Source organism: Protopterus annectens, chromosome 12.part0 (assembly GCF_019279795.1).
Source record: "Protopterus annectens isolate FY-2018-M chromosome 12.part0, PAN1.0, whole genome shotgun sequence".
Lineage (NCBI taxonomy): Eukaryota > Metazoa > Chordata > Ceratodontiformes > Protopteridae > Protopterus > Protopterus annectens.
In genome coordinates this window covers 935025379-935042144 of record NC_056746.1, presented here as the reverse complement: position 1 = coordinate 935042144, position 16766 = coordinate 935025379, and the positions used below count along the sequence as shown (strand labels likewise).

At 40.6% G+C, this 16766-nt stretch overlaps 1 protein-coding gene across 1 annotated transcript in view; it reads right to left on the bottom strand.

Moving 5' to 3' along the window:
* Nucleotides 1-11639, bottom strand: part of KLHDC9 (kelch domain containing 9) — a 100207-nt gene extending 88568 nt beyond the window's left edge. The window contains exons 1-2 of the mRNA XM_044089963.1: nucleotides 11527-11639; nucleotides 10224-10757 (exon numbers count right to left, since the gene is read on the bottom strand). Of these exons, the coding sequence (XP_043945898.1) occupies nucleotides 10224-10738 (515 nt within the window). The 5' untranslated portion in view covers nucleotides 10739-10757; nucleotides 11527-11639. The remainder of the gene's footprint in view (nucleotides 1-10223; nucleotides 10758-11526) is intronic.
* Nucleotides 11640-16766: the final 5127 nt, after the last annotated feature.

Here is a 16766-nt window from a genome sequence, read left to right as displayed (position 1 = left end):
TCTTTGGTATAAAGTGGTATGGTTAGGGCAATGGAGTTATTTATTTATTATTTATTTATTTGTTTTACATTTGTTTACCAAGATAGTCCGACTGGATACATGTCCATTTTCAGGGGAGGCCCGGGGAGAAAAGCTCCACAAAGACAAACTTACATAGATTACACAGAAGTTAGCAAACAATTATAAAAACAAAGTGATTATATACAATGGGTGAGTAGTGTTCCCTAGTAGGGACTTATACAAAAAGTTATACTTTCTGTTTTATTTTTGTTTGTTTGTTTTTTCATAAGGAAGGTTGTTTGAGCATGGCCAAGTTTTAAAGGTGGGCTGCTGAGAAAATATCTGTGATATAATAAACTTATAGAGTTTTTTAATAGTGAAAGTTTCCAGGACAAAACTAATTTTCGCAGAAAGCAGGGAAAGAAAAGATCCATAATGGAATAAATTCTGGACACGGTTCATTTTTAGACAAGCTTTGCATTGTAAACATACATTATAAATGAATTTAATATATAAGAAGTAGTTGAGCGTTCAGTAGCATACAGAATATTAGAATGAGAAAATTATAAAACAGCAATGGCAGTAGATTTTACTTAGACTTGCATTAAAAAGGCAGTGCAGACAAAAGAGAGTTGTTTCCATATTATGAACACAGCAGAATATGAAATATTAATTAAATCAGATATTAAATAACTAGGGCATCATTGCACTGGCATGAAGCCAAGCAGCAATGAAAAAATAAGAACAAGAAAAAGGGTGTATTTTGTTAAAATATGTATACCTTTTGTTAGGTGACATAATTTGTGAAATAATGGTCAGGTGTTTATAAACCATTTTCAGTCTGAGTAACATTTTTAAGGTACTAAAATAGGCATTTTCAAATATATATATATATATATATATATATATTTTTTTTTTTTTTTTTTCTTGGGGGGGGCTTGGCTGCACTAACTTGGGTAGTGTTTAATGCTGTGCAACACAACAAAGAATGGCTTAGTATTACCACAATGATAAGCAACAGAGAGTGTATTCGCCTTTGGTGTGAAAGGCCCACACTGCTGTACAGTGTAAGGAGGATGCTGCATGCCAGAGTTTGCTGTCCATTGGATAAGATGTTAGACCAAGGCCCTGTCTGTTTAAGTTTGTGGTAGATCAAGTGGGTGTAAAAGATCCCACAGCACCTAGCGAAAAGAGTAGGGACAGTTCTCTGATGCCCTGACCAAATTTCCCCTAGTAGTATAAATACCACCTCAGGTTTCCTCTGAAAAGAAGCTACTAACCTAGTGGGACAACCTGATCTATAAACAATTCTTCTTCTTTCGGCTGTCTATAAACAATAAATAAAATAAATAAAAATAAATAAGTAACAAAATGTCTGAAAAATGGAAAGAGACACCAGAGGCTTCAGGCTGTTTGCCTAGTTGCTAGCTGACAAACTGCACACAGGCTAGGAAAACAGTTCTTTTATTCTTAGTTGTAGAACACAGGGTCTAGTAACGGTGAAGAAAAATTATCATAGCAGATATGCTATGGAAAACATGCCAAACTAGGGTCATTAAAACGAATGTTCTGTATGAACCATTTTCTCCTTATCAAAGTGACTGAATCTCCTTTTGGGTAAGGTCATTAAAACGAATGTTCTGTATGAACCATTTCTCCTTATCAAAGTGACTGAATCTCCTTTTGGGTAAGGTTATTAAAACGAATGTTCTGTATGAACCATTTTCTCCTTATCAAAGTGACTGAATCTCCTTTTGGGTAAAAAAAAACAAAAAACGTGGCCTGCGGAATCCACCATAACTTGATCTAATGCATTTATGAGGGTTGGGAGGGTGGCCTATTGGTTAAGGTGTTTGCCTGCCAAACACAAGGTGCAGGGTTTGAGTCTCACAAGGGATAATTGGCTAAGGGAAACTAAAATAATAGTAGTAAAATATATTACAAAGGAGAAATTATAGTGACAGTGTGGTCTGAAAAAAAAGAGTCTAATTTAAAATATTATAGTTTTGGGGTTTGCAAAGGAAGGAAGAGCTGCATGCATAACAACAGACAGAACTATATAAAAAATGTTCGCCTTATACAATGGAATTTGTCCAGCTGGAAAGATGGAATTTTGCATCGAATGGGGTGTAGCTGCCCCTTTGGCTACATACTAAATGTTCATAAAAATAAATTATTTTAGTTTATGTGGAGGTTGCCCTGACTCTGTGGCATACAGGGTGAAGCCCAGACTACAACACAGATGACCCGAGTTTGGTTAGTGGGTCAGGTGCTGAAAAAAGCCAGAATAGGAAGGACCACTACTGGATTGTCCATCTTGGAATAGGAGGGAGGTGGCTGCAGCTTGCCACTTGTATGACACCTAGAGAGAGCACTGAGTGTTACACCTATGGCACAGGGGCTAGTCAAACACATGCTGTGCTCATGCAAGCACACTGGCTGAGGAAGTCAGCATGTGAAGGCATACATCTCACAATATTAAGTAATATAACTCAAAGCAGCTGCCATGGGGAGGGAAAATCCAAGGGAAAAGGTAGAAAATTCTGTCAGACCTGACAGCTGGTCTGCTCATAACCACCCAACTCTCTCCAAAGAGGCTGTAAAGGCCTAATTAGACAGCCTTGGAAGGAAGACAAGGGTCACTGGACCCTTGCCTAGCCCAGAGATTCCTGGCTATTCTTCTTGACAGAATGAATGGATCAAATGGGTAAGAGTAGTTGAGCCATTGGGCAGGTCAGGCAGAGCTGTCGAGGTGCAAAAAAAATTGTGGAGGTTGGCAGTGGTACCTTCCTAAAATATGCAGTGGAATAGTGTGGGGGAATGTTAAGGGGTAGGAGACTCCTTACATCTGCAGAATCCACCATAACTTGATCTAATGCATTTATGAGGGTTGGGAGGGTGGCCTATTGGTTAAGGTGTTTGCCTGCCAAACACAAGGTGCAGGGTTTGAGTCTCACAAGGGATAATTGGCTAAGCTTAAAATGGGTTGCAAGGGCAGTTAGCCTAGTACTAACCTATGTAAACACAGTAACTCAGAGCTGTGCTCTAGCTGTGGGTTATTAGGCTGCAGTGTAGGTAATTATTTTAATTTTCTATGAAAACAGACATGACTCTAAGGAAAGTCATCTACTTGATATAATATCATAAAACAGAATTTTTTTTATTTAACTCATTAAAGTCCACACTAATGAGGCATGACATTCAGCTGTGCTACAATACTGCACAGCAATCACTTAAGGCCAGTAAACAAAGATTCTTAAATATAACAAAAAAGGTTTAAAATGAACAAGTAAGGCAGCCTTTTTCTTTACTTTGCCATACTTAAACTCTTCATCTTCATAGTGAATGCAGCAACTACAGTATTACAATTAAGATACAGTGTAGCACTGGCACTCCATATTCTGCCTTTCATGCACTGCTGCTGCTGCAGTAGCGATAAGACAGACCACAAGTAGCACCGCGGATACATAGGGATAAACGAGTGAAATGTGAATTGGATAGAAATAGCTTAAGTGGAGTTTATTCAGAGGCTTGTTTTCAGCAAGATTATGCATTACTGCTGCAGTTTATTAAAGGCAAACACGTATGCTGCAGCTATCAGCTAGAACCAAAGAGCAATGGGCTTGGCAGAGAATAGCAAACACATATGCTGCAGCTATCAGCTAGAACCAAAGGACAATGGCATGGCAGAGAATAGCAAACATGTATGCTGCAGCTATCAGCTAGAACCAAAGGACAATGGCATGGCAGAGAATAGCAAACACGTATGCTGCAGCTATCAGCTAGAACCAAAGGGCAATGGGCTTGGCAGAGATTGGCAAACATGTATGCTGCAGCTATCAGCTAGAACCAAAGGACAATGGCATGACAGAGAATTGCAAACATGTATGCTGCAGCTATCAGCTAGAACCAAAGGACAATGGCATGGCAGAGAGTAACAGTTTAAGGACTACAAGGGTGGGGCAGGCAAGAGCCTTACAGGAAGGACCCACTGGTTCAAGGATGTTTAACATCCATGAGTCAATACCAAAGATCTGCACAGATAAATATGATGCATTCATTATTCTGAAGAACTTGCTGATTTTCTTTGAAGTTTTCAGAGTATCACAGATAACACAGTTATTTAAGAAAAGGGGTAACCTAATTTTTGCCAAAGGCAAATGTCAGTGTGCTGAAGGATGGTGTTTGCTTGCTACTACATCAGTCTATTTTATTAATTTTATTTTACATTTTTTAACTGGGCAGGTGGACTGGTACAAGAATATTTAAAAGACTGAGAGAGGAATTACTAAATCTTTGCACAATTGGATACGAAACACTGTTGCTCAAAGTATACTTTTAATGTGTATTTTATGTGGCTTTTAAAGCTTTGAAAACTCCAAATTGAGTATGACAACACAGAGACCCCCAATTTTTGTTTATTTGTGAAGATCAAAGTTACAGAGTATGGGATCGTATGCCCTTGGTGAAGTTAAAGACAGGTTAGGAGTAGAGTGAATAGAGGATTTGACTGTGTCAGACTACTCAGGAGGAAAAGCATGATCCATCTTCATTCATTAGCAACTTTCTCTAGCAAATCTTTGTCAGTTCAGGGTGGTTATACGCAATAAGTACAGCTCACATTAATTTCTGACAGGAATAACTTCTCTTGCACAGATGGAAAGAGCATCATTGCAGAGTCTTAAACAGCGGGCCAGTGACAATCTAAGACTTATTAATGATATTTATGAGGTTTATTACTTTAACTGTTAAGACTCTGTTTCATTTGATTCACTGCCAATAAGGAAGGTGTAGACAGTGGGACATTCCTGCATCAAGTGATTATCAGAATGGTTTTAACAGGAAAGAGTAGATGTTGGGCAGCAACATGTTTCATTTCCAAGCAGAAAACCATTTGATGTTAAATTGTGAAGTGACCTCCTCAGGAAGGAGACTAAAGAACATGGAAAATGACTTGGGGAAGCTTTAGCTATAGCTGTGTTACATTAAGGAGAATATAATTTGTGTAAAATATCTATAATGCAAATACAATATCTGATAATCACAGAAGTGGTTACTAGTCTTAGATATGGGATGTGTACAGTTCGTATGGTCTGTGACAGTGAAGAAAATAGTGCCGCATAAAACCAGTTCATAGAGGGCACAGAAGTTGTAGCAGGAGGATAAAAGGAGTTATGAACAAAGTGCTCTCAATGAAGAGTGGACAGTTCACTGGGCACCCAAGGCTTAAAGAGAAATGGACTTAAAATGCAGCAAGGATGGAGTTTATGTTTAAGATATGTATGTATGAATCTATAAAGCATTTGAGGACAGGGTTGGTAACAAAAATTTGAGAGATGTTCTTGGTGCAGTGAAAGGGTTTCTCCCCCCGCACATTACTGGCAAAAGGCAAGACTAGAAGGGTACAGGTATGGATAGTTGATTACAACAGGGTAGGATAAAAGACTTTCTAGCCAGTCCACTTTTTTGAGATTGTACATTAATTTCTTCATTTAGTGGAACTTAATGGAAAGGAAATGAACAAAAGTGATGATAAGGGACTCATGGTACAAAAGGATGACGCTCCGACTATTAGATGACTAGTATTTTTATTAGTTGCCCGGTTGTTGGAGGGGCTGTGTCAGGAGATGGTAGGCCATTCTACTGGACCTGTAACCAGTCCTTTTCCCTACAACTCAAGTCTCACCAGAGAGGGAACAGATGGGTGGGTTAGGCTCCCTGGGCAGGAGCAAATGGATTGTAGGACTCTTGCCTAGCTCAGAGAGGTGTGGCATTTGCCCCTAGCAGAATTAATGGGCTAAATGGATGTGGGTAAAGGCAGAGGGGGCCATCAAGCAAGTCTAACAGAGCAAATAAAAAAAAAAGTATTCTTAGAGAAATATTTGAAAATGCTGGCAATCTGGGGATTCAGAAACATGGTGTGCATTACTGTACATTATTTGCACACGGTATTTACATTAATGCTTTTCATATTTATGAACGGTATTGATGCTAAGCTAAGTACATATCATCACTGTTCAGCCTACTCTACCTTTTAAAGGAATAGCAGACACCATCATATCCACTGTAGACAGTCTGCAGTGCCAAGTACGTTAATACTATGGAACAAGGGGATCCCACTACACAAGATATACACAAATACCGTCCCTTTAAGAGGCTGGCATCTGACATACATTGCCATTGCAGTTGCTAGGATACTTCCTTTACCAATGAATGAGTTTACAGTGTTGCTTTTTTTTAATCGTATGAGGTGGTTTACCTGTGAGCCATCCACAATCTTTTTTTGGATCACTGTGTATCAAAAATTAAATATAAAAATGGTGAGCTGAAAAACATAAAAAGAAAACATTTTTTTGCAGGGTGCAAGCCCCCTGCATTCCCTGAAATTATATATATGAAATCCACAGTCATGCCACAGTTTTGTAAAGGGGAAATCACACTGATGGCTCTCACAATTGAATACATAGCACTAAAACACACCACAATATTAAATTCTCACACTAAAGTCACTCAACCACCAGTGCAGCGATCATCTGTAACTATGCGATATGAAGCACATAGCCAGTAGTGCCAGGATGATGCAGCTCCTATGCACAGATGTTTCAGCTGTGCTCCCTGCAGTCTTTCTCCCCATTAAGTACTGCCCATATTTTTAAATGGTTCACAAACAGACAAACCCAGACTAACCACTGTCAGGGAGGTACAGTATGGTACACATAAGGACAAGTAGCTTAATTCCTTAAATAGTATCTGTTAAACTTTAAAGTTTCAGTCTAGGAACAACGTTTACTAACATAGTCATATACAATATCAATCGGTACTACACAAATTTGAATGTTTTTCATGGCTGGTGTATGTGTTTAGCAGGGGGAATACCACAGTGCATAGACAGCCTTGATATGATGACTGACCTGAACTGACTTCCTAGTCTACATGTTGACCCAAACACTATAGGTAGCACATATAGTATTGTGTATATGGCCTGTAGTATAACTGCTATAATACTGTATGTTAGAGCATTGGCAAACTGCTCAGAAATGTTATGTGCTGTCATGCAGAATCTTTTCATAAATTAATATCTTTCTTGACCATGTATGCAGACCATAGCTAATTTGTACAGCGATTTATTGAAAGGTTCTAGTTCACTGTTTGCTGTTATTGGAAAAGGGGGGTGCATATCACTACGTGGTGGTGGGAAGTGAAGGCGGTTTTGCTACTGTGCTATTTTGCACTGCAGTTTCCTCGAACATGTTGCCATACTTGGGCATTTAAAACTTTAAAATTTCTGATTTGTCAGCACGTGGTTTGCTGACATTGCTACACAGCCATGTTATGTTGTGCAATACTTAACGCTTTTAAAATAAGAACCATCACTGTGTTGTACATTTCGGCATCCACAGTCCACAGCTGCCTTTACATTAACTGAGGTCTTTCATACATGATTAATTGGCTGCATTGGTCTGAGAATCTCATACGATAGTAAACAGCTTCCTTTACACATATACTCCCTTATTGACTTGTCACAGCTATTTATATGGAAATAGTTAAGGAGGGGTTTGTAATTTGTGTAAGACTCTGGTATATGATATCTTCTGCGTATACATTGCTGATCATGCTTATGAATTCTGACCAGTTATATTATATATATTAAAACAGTCCACTGCCCTCACACTAAAGAGGCTTTACGCTACAATTTTGTCTGACTGATTTGATTATCTAATAGATTCAAGAATTAGGTCATTTGACCCCATGATCTTGTGATCAGGATTGTTTTTCTTCCAAAAAAAATGTGATGACAATGATATGGGATGCAGTAGGTTCTCTAACTGGTTATGAAATATTTAGTAGAGTTAGTAGACGCCAATGTCTCGTGTCCACTCCTAGACTTTCAGGACTATCTAGAAACTCAGAGCCAGGCAAATCTTTATACAGAGAGGATTGACTGTAGCTCAGGTGGGTCAAAGGACAGTGGGGAGGTGGAGACTAGAGGCCAAAGAAAGGGAGGCAGAGAGTAATATGTCTTTAATAGGTCAGCTTGAAAGAGGATGGGCTAGTGGTGGGATGAGCAGTCATTGTGAAATGAACAGAGAAGATGAGGTGACACCTTTAGTAAGAGAGTATCACGACCAGATTTTAAGACTGATTGGTGTTCAAGAAAACTGTGTGATGGTGACATGGGTAAAAAAAAGGTTCAGGAATTGATTATGACATATTTAGTAAAGTTATTACAATGCACTGCTGACAAGACAAGATATAGAATACCTGTCACTGTACTAACAAGTGCTTACTGCAAGAAAATTGCTCTTTTTTTGAGGCATCTATCTTCCTCTCCTCAAAGTAGTTGCAAAATGCAGTTAAATGCAATTGCAACAAATTTCTCTTGCACATGAAGTGGAATTTACACATAATAAAGGAGTTTAGTTGTGTTTCCTCTCAAGAGAGGACATGGGGTCTGTCCTGGAGACAGTGTAAGTAACTGCTGGAGGCAGAAGCCGTGATTCAGCCTCAGTCAAAACAGGCATAAAGGAGGGACTATTATGTGAAACCAGTTTATTTATTATGTATGATACTTTTCAGCTTGTAATAAATATTTGCTCAATATTGTTGTAAAGTTTCAGTGTCAAAGGCAATAACAAATAGCTGTTAGATATGCAAGCTTTCTCAGTAGTAGAAACATGTTATTAAAACAAACAAAACCAGAGTAGGATTCAAAGGTCAGTAAAGTCACCATTAAGACACCGACAGCAGGCAAACTAAAAACTAAATGAAAGGAAGCCATTTAAATCACGTAGATCTATCTGATGTTAAACTCAACACAATTTGCTGCATAATCTGAGCATTTCATGAACAGCACATTGGACTAATGCTTCTCATAGCAGCTTGATGCTCCACTCTGTGAGAGTACTCTGTACTCCAGTACCACATCTCCTATATATGTTTTTCACTCCACTGGCCTTCCGGATCACTTAGACTCCTTTCTCATGAATAGACCCAGCAGGTGCCATATTGCTGTGGGAAGCCATCAATCCAACTTACTCTTCATGAAATAAGCACATAGCAAAAACTGCCTAGCTGGAAAATGTTCTCTTTATCTTTGCCCCTGACAGTAAAGTGTCTGCTGTCAGTGAACAGGCAGGTCCTGCTGAGAAGCCCCAGCATGATTCCATCACCGAACTCTGTGGCTCTCTGTCTCTTATTAGCTTTTCTCCAGACAGTTGCACTTTAACTGCCAATGTCTACACCTTCTGAATCAAAAAGTTTTTTTTTACTCATCTCACCATTTTCAGCTCACCCCTTGTCCTTACATTTCCAGATCAGTATCCTGAGAGGTACAGCAGGAGTTCAGATACTGCACACCAGTGGGTCTCCCTGTGTTCACCTCCGTGTTAACTGAGTCCCAAAAATGAACCGACTGAAGAGCACGATCTGTACTGCATGAAGCCATGTAGTTGGCTATTTACATCACACAGTGCTGCAGAGGTTAACATTGCTACTTCACAGTGTTTAGGTCTCTGGTCTAACTTCTGGCTGGTGTGCCTCCTGAGAGGAGTCTGCATGTCCTTTCTGTGTGTATGCAGATCTGATCCAGTTTCCTCCTATGTCACCCCAAACATATGAAGACAGGAGAATTAGCAATTCTTCACTTCAAAATGCCCAGATGTGTGCGTGTGTGTGTGTGTGTGTGTGTGTGTGTGTGTGTGTCTGCGCTTGTTTATATATGTTTGCGCTTGTATGTGTGTGTGTGTTTGCGTGTGTGTGTGCGTGTGTGCATATGTATGTGTGTGCGTGTGCGTGTGTGTGTGCGTGCGTGCATGTGCACTGTATGGGAAGAACATGTCTTGTAACACCATAACTCCGAGTAGGATAAAGGTGGTACTGAAAATGAATAAATAAATGATCTGGCAATGGTTACCATACAAATATTTTTAGAACCTTCTTTGAAATGAAAGTAAAAAGACTGTAATAGCTTGTCTTCCTAAATCCACTTAACAGCATTAACATAGGTAACATTTTTGAGGCAAAAGGTTGTTATGTAAGTGATGCACAAAAATGGCATTACAATGTTTATGTTAGAATATTACTTCCAGCATCTCCTAAAAAGTATGGAAACTCACTGGTGTGCATTCATGTACAGTTTCATCAATATTTCATTACCTCACTTGCATCTACAGGTTGTCATCTAAAATGATAAGAAAGAAAAGAAGAAAAACATTCTTACATACCAGAAGCTATTCGTGATTATGTTGATGCGAAGAGTGTAAACACTGCCATATCGCCGCTGCATTCGTAACCCACCTTCTCTGCCCACGACACAGAGCTCATGGTCAGATATTCTGGTGCAACTGTGACTACTAAGCCCCACAGGAGGATCACTGGATGGACCTTCAGCCAAGTCTGTCCACTGTTTGCTTTCTGCATCAAAGCATCGGACAGATGATACCCGCTTATGGCCATCCCAGCCCCCCACTGCACAAAGCCAACGATCCTTGATGACTACTGCATCATGGTGACTTCTAGGAACCGCACGTGTTTCCGCTGGGGACAGAGACTCAATACTTCTTGTCAGTGGATTGAAGAAAACAGTGTCACTAAGAGGCATTTCCTTTGCATTGGCTGATTTTACACCCCCATATATAAGTAGCTTTCCATCAACAGCATTGCAAGTGTGAAAAGCCCGTGCAAATAGTTCATCTTGTACTACTGGTTTCCAGTCCCAGATCAGGTCTGCTGAGCACATAATGGACTTCAGAAGTAAGCTGTTAGAAGAAAATAAGAAGCTGTTTATTACAAATGTCACATTATATGTCTGTATATACAAAATGTTCCCATTGTAGGTCATCACTCACACATATCACTATGAAGTATTTAAAGTAAAGATAGCATGGCATGATTCTTTTTTCTCAAGAAGAAGGGCCAAAGTTTAAAATAATCAGGGGCACTTTAAACTATTATTGATTTACTTTCAAAAATGTCAGAGCTGTGCTAAAACATTTTTTTCCTAAGGTGCCGAAGAGTAAGATGCCTGCAAATGTATTTATATTTTTGCAATCATTATCATTCTTCTGACATCTTTTCTTTCTTTCTTTAGCAGCTGTTCTATTTTTTCCACATAATCATGTACATTAAGAGGGTCAAAGAAAGTTCTAATGCAAGATTAAGCCATTCACAAAAAAATAGGCAACGGTGAGAGATATGTCTGGAGTGTCTAAAGACACCCCCCCCCATGTATGTAAGGCTGAAAATACTAGCACTATCCCTATGTATTTTGTCCTTTTTAGGCTTCCTTCCTGTCCTGTAGGTATTTGTCTCAACTGCCCTGAGAAGAAAATATATCCCACCTTTGAAACAGGACTACAAGCATTTTATACATAGTTAATTTAAAAATAGTAGTTGATTTCTAGTCATTTCAGAAAGGAGAGAACAAAAAATCCTGACTACAATACTGTGGCACCTGTCTCAGTACTATAGTGTTCACTGTTTCTTTAAACTTTTTTTCTGCGAATGAATAAGCAGGACTGCACTTACTTCAGACAGGATGGTTCTCTCTTGGCGAGTTCATTCAGGTGTTTTCAGGCCTTCTGTAAACACACACACACACAACAGCACTCTGGCCTGCAGTGCGGCTTACTATCTTGCTGATTCACAGTTCCCATGGTTACCAATGGCTTAAGTGTCCAAACATTCTAACCTAACAACAGGGAGGAGCAAACCAGCTGGAACGGCAGTATATCTATTTGCACTACTAAAATTCTAACTTCACACATGAAAAGAACTACTGTAGTGATATGTGTGTGTGTGTGTGTGTGTGTTTGTGTGTGTGTGTGTATGTGTATGTATATATATATATATATATATATATATATATATATATATATATATATATATATATGGTAACAAGAAATATATGCAGGAGATCTTCAGCTGCAGATTAGAGTATACATTTTTTCAGTTTTCCTATTAATTCAGGAAGATCCAAAGGCATGTAATTAATACATATAATATAATATAATATAATATAATATAATATAGTATAATATAATATAATATAATATATTACTAGACTACATCTGTTTCCAGGGATGACCCAGTAAGTCACTATAAAATCTGTGTAAAGTATGTTCTCAATAAAAAAAAAATCAGCATAATCTAATAAAGAAGTAAAAAAATAACTGTAATCTATAAACGGGACAATCACAAATATTCTGGTTTTACTTGCACTGATTCAGCGGGAGATTATAGATGGTATACAGTCTAGGGAAGTGGGCATGGCTGGGCATTTTTCAATGACTGATCTAGGTGACAGTCACACACAAAGTTGTAAGGGTGAGTACTAATGGAACAGGGCAGTATCCTTCTGCAAATGCAGTTACAGATAATTTAAGTTTTATTTATTTATTTAACATTTGTTGAGCAGGATAGTCCGACTGAGCTAAAGCCCTTTTTCAGCAGAGGCCCGAGGAGAAAAGCTCCACAGTAAAATACAAGTTAGCAAATACAATAGTATGATATTCAAACATTACAGGTATAATGTTGAAGTTGTAACAGTTGTTCTACATGTCAAAACGTTCTTGGGTTATAGGTTCATAGGTTCATAGGTAAGTACTAGGCTATCTGCCCATGGGCATTTATAAGCCTAGCCACAGAGTGATGGCTTTCGCCTCCCCATTAGATTAGTAACCTGGGCCTCTGTCAACAGGGCTCCTGAAGTGATCCCAGGGTAAAACTTACGATTACCCATCCACTCAGCAAGATTTCTCTTGAAAAGGGTCAGAGAGGAGCTCTGTCGAATATGGATTGGGATTCTATTCCAGAGTGAGGGGAGTCGCTGGGACAGGAATCTATCCCTCCAGCATGTCCTGTTTATTGTTGTACATAGGTTCAAGTCGCTAGAACGAGTGATTCTGAGGGATCTCGTTTTTTTGAGGTGAAGCATGTCCATTAGTTCAGGGTTTGACATGGCCCTATAGGTCAGACATAGGTCACCTCTGAGAAGACAGTAAGCGACTGAGAAGAGCTGGAACTTTTTTAGTCATGCTTCATAGGGTAATTGTTTAAGGCCCTTAATCCTCTTAGTGAGGTACTTCTGTGGTCTTTCTAGTTGTTGCAGGTGTCTAGTGAGGTACATCCCAAATGGGGCATTGTACTCTATTATGGGCCTAATGAGTGAGGAGTAAAGGGGCACAATCACCTCCTTGGATCTGGATGAGAAACCCTTTGTGATCAGGTGTGCCACATAGAAGGATTTCCTGACCGTTTTGGCTATGTGGTTATCAAAGGAGAGCATGCTATCTACTTGGGTACCCAGGTCCCTAATTACTTCTTCTGTACTTAGTGGATTCCCATCTATGTGATAGTTTGTAGGTACTTTGTTTTTCCCAAATGGGATTACTATGCATTTTTTGGCATTTACCTTGAGGCCGTGACTTTGACACCAGGTGTTTGTCTCTGTGAGACCCTTTTGCAGGATGTCTGTGTCAGCTGGAGAGTCAATTATTGCACCCAATTTACAGTCATCTGCGAACTTGGTCAGCCACAGTCCCTCCGCCTTTGCCTGTACTTCGGAGAAATATATACCAAAGAGGAGGGGTCCCAGGACTGAGCTCTGTGGGACTCCGCTTGTGACTGGTTTAGAGTCAGACATGGCGCCTGCCACTCTTACCATGTGGGTTCTGTCTGAGAGCCAATTGGCAACCCATCTTGTGACATAGGGGTTAATATTTAAGCTAGTGAGTTTGTCTATGATTCCTGGGTGTGAGATGGTGTTGAACGCCTTAGTGAGGTCCAGATATGCTGTGTGGACCACCTTCCCTTCATCTATGGCCTTAGTGACTGTTTCAAAGAAGTTGACCAAGTACAGGAGGCAAGATCTGCCTTTAACAAAGCCGAACTGGGTGGGGTCCAGTGTCTGGAGGTTCCCAATGTCCCTGTTAATGAGCTCCATGATAATGCGTTCCATGGCTTTGCAGACCAAGCTAGTCAAGCTTATAGGGCGATAGTTCCCAGGGTCAGTTGTGGCACCACCTTTGTGGAGTGGTATGACTGTTGCTGTACGCCATTCTTTGGGTACATAGCCTGTAGAGAGGCTGTGTTTGAATAGTGATTTGAGATGGGGGTTAGTTCATTTTGAAACTCGTGTAAGACACAACCTGGGATAGCATCTGGTCCCATTGATGCTGTGTTTTTGGCCTTTGCAAGGGCTGTCTTTACTTGTGTGTCTGAGATATCTGGAGCACCACATTCTTCTGGGATGGGTGCTAGCCATTTTGGTGGAGAGGGAGGGGTGAAGTTTGCACTGAACTTGTCAGCCAGGATGTTGGCAATGTTGGTTGGTTCAGTGTATTTATGGCCATTATGCACTAGCTCGGAGCATATCTGAGAGTTTTCCCCTAGACTCTTGACATAGTTAAAGAAGGCCTTGTGGTTATCCTTAGAGTCACTGGCTATTTTTCTTTCGAAGTTGGCCTTGGATGATTTAATGAGGGAGTGCAGTTTTTTACTGATGTTAATCAAAGATGCCTTCTTATTTTGGGATTTTGTTCTATCTTGCAGGAGTTTCCTCCTTCTGTTGTAAAGTTTATTTATGGCCGGGGTCCACCAGACTGGCTTCCTCTTTTTTGAGGAGTTGGTCTTGGTTTTACTTGGGATGGCTCGGTCCATGCATTCTTGAAGGTGTTCATAGAATGCACTTGTAAAGGATTCTGCCGATGGGTCAGCATTTTCCATTTGATTGGGAGCTGGCTTTAGAGAAGTTTTTTACCTTGATTTCCTTGACTGGGGGTGGGGTGGGGGGATGTGGATGTCCAGTGTGATTAGTTTGTGATCTGATCTTACCAATGACGAGTTTACATCAGGTGTGGAACATAGGTTCCCCATGTTGGTGATGACCAGGTCCAGTATGTTGTCCCCTCTTGTGGGAGTGGTGACCAGCTGTTCAAGGGCGTTTGAGTTTATAAACCCAAGGAAGCAATGGGCTAGGGCATTTGAGCTTGAGTAGTTTTCCCAGTCAATGTTTGGATAGTTGAAGTCACCCAGTAGCATGGTGTTGGGTAGAATCTTCATACTTTCTAATGTTCTCAGGAATGCTGCATGAGCATCCTGAGACAAGGTGGGAGATCTGTAGCAAGCTATAAATTGAACAGTCAATTTACCCGCTGTCAGTTGCACTTGGATGGTCTCAGATTCCGCGTGCTGTGCTACTAACCTGGAGGTGTGGGTGTTCTTGATGAATATGGACACACCCCTTCCTTTTGTGTTCCGGTCCTGGTTTTGGGACCTAAAGGTATGGTAGGAGTTATAGCCTGGTAGTGCTGGGGTGCTCTCTGGAGCCTTGAACCAGGTTTCTGTCACTGCACATATGTCGATTTCTTCCATACTAAGGAGAGCCTTGAGTGCGTACATTTTGAGGTTTAGACTTCTGGCGTTGAGCAGCATTACCCTCAGTTTTTGTTTATTATTGTTGTTTATGGAGGCGGGTTTGTCTTTTGAGCCTTGCCTAAAAAAGGCAGTATTGGGGCGGCAAGAGTCTTGGCTAGTATTCAAAAGCCCAGGGGCGACAGGTGCAAGCCGTCTCTGGTGAAGCAACGTGGCTTGTCAAGCATGTTGTCCCAGGCTGACAAGTACTGGATCCCCTTTGAATGACACCAGTAGTTAAACCAATTGTTAAAACTGATCATTTTTTCTTTGTATGCTGGCATCATTTTGGGTGAGGGCAGGATGCTACTCAGAGTCAGAGTCATACCAGCCTGGGCTACATGGTCAGAGAGCTCCTCCATGTCTCTTTTTATGTAGTCCAGGGAGGTACGCTCAGGTCATTTACGCCAACATGTACAATGACAGAGTCATAATTGTACTTGTTGTGGAGTGACCTGAGTGCATGTGTTATGTGGCGGATTCTGGAACCTGACAGGCAGCTTACGGTAACCTTCTCCTTGTTCATTCTAGTGAGTGGGACATCTGTGTGCCTGATGATAGAATCACTGATTACTAGTGTGTTATTTAGCCTTAGGGGCTGTTTTTGCTTGGCACACTGACGTTGTGACGTATGTGTTACCTGGTTTCTGTTGTGGGGTGGGGGTTGCTTGGGTGTATGCCTGGGAGGTCTCTGTTGTTTAGGCAAGTTCTTATTTAGAGCATCCGAGTATGTTTTTGCGTGTTTCTGAGAGTTGTTTTCTGGTGCAGCTATGGCTGGTCTATGTGAGTCTGGTAATGGGTGCTAGTGTTACCCTTCTCCTTGTGACTGGTTGATCCAGTCATGGGTTGAGAGAGCTTAGCCTCCAGTTTGGCTGTGTAGCTGCATCTCTCACATATGTTTGTGTTGGTTGGGAGGAGGAGGGGGTTGTCTGTGTACATGAGGCAATTGTAACATTGCCTCAGGATGCCCAGATTCACTAGCTGGACCAGAGAGCACACCTGAAGCTGTCCCTTGAACATGCCTAAATAGATGGTTGGGACTGTATTACTGACTGGATGAGTAAAGAGCCTTATACTTCCTGAGTATAGGGCTGAAGTGCAAGCTGTAAGCTAGTGCTAGTTTTAGTGAGTTTTAGTAAATGCCGGTCTTAAATTGCCTTATTCCTAGTGCTGGGTTGAAGTGTTTCAAGTTTCAAGGGAAAAACTGAAGTGCCGACTTCGTGGAGCCTGGAATAGTTTAACCACAGCTAAACAGCGCTGCGCGGAGTGCAAAACCGCGCTAAGCGGTTTTTATACCAGGGAGATCAAAAAGGATAGAAATTAGCCCAAAATGGCCAATGAGCTACAAGTTGCTG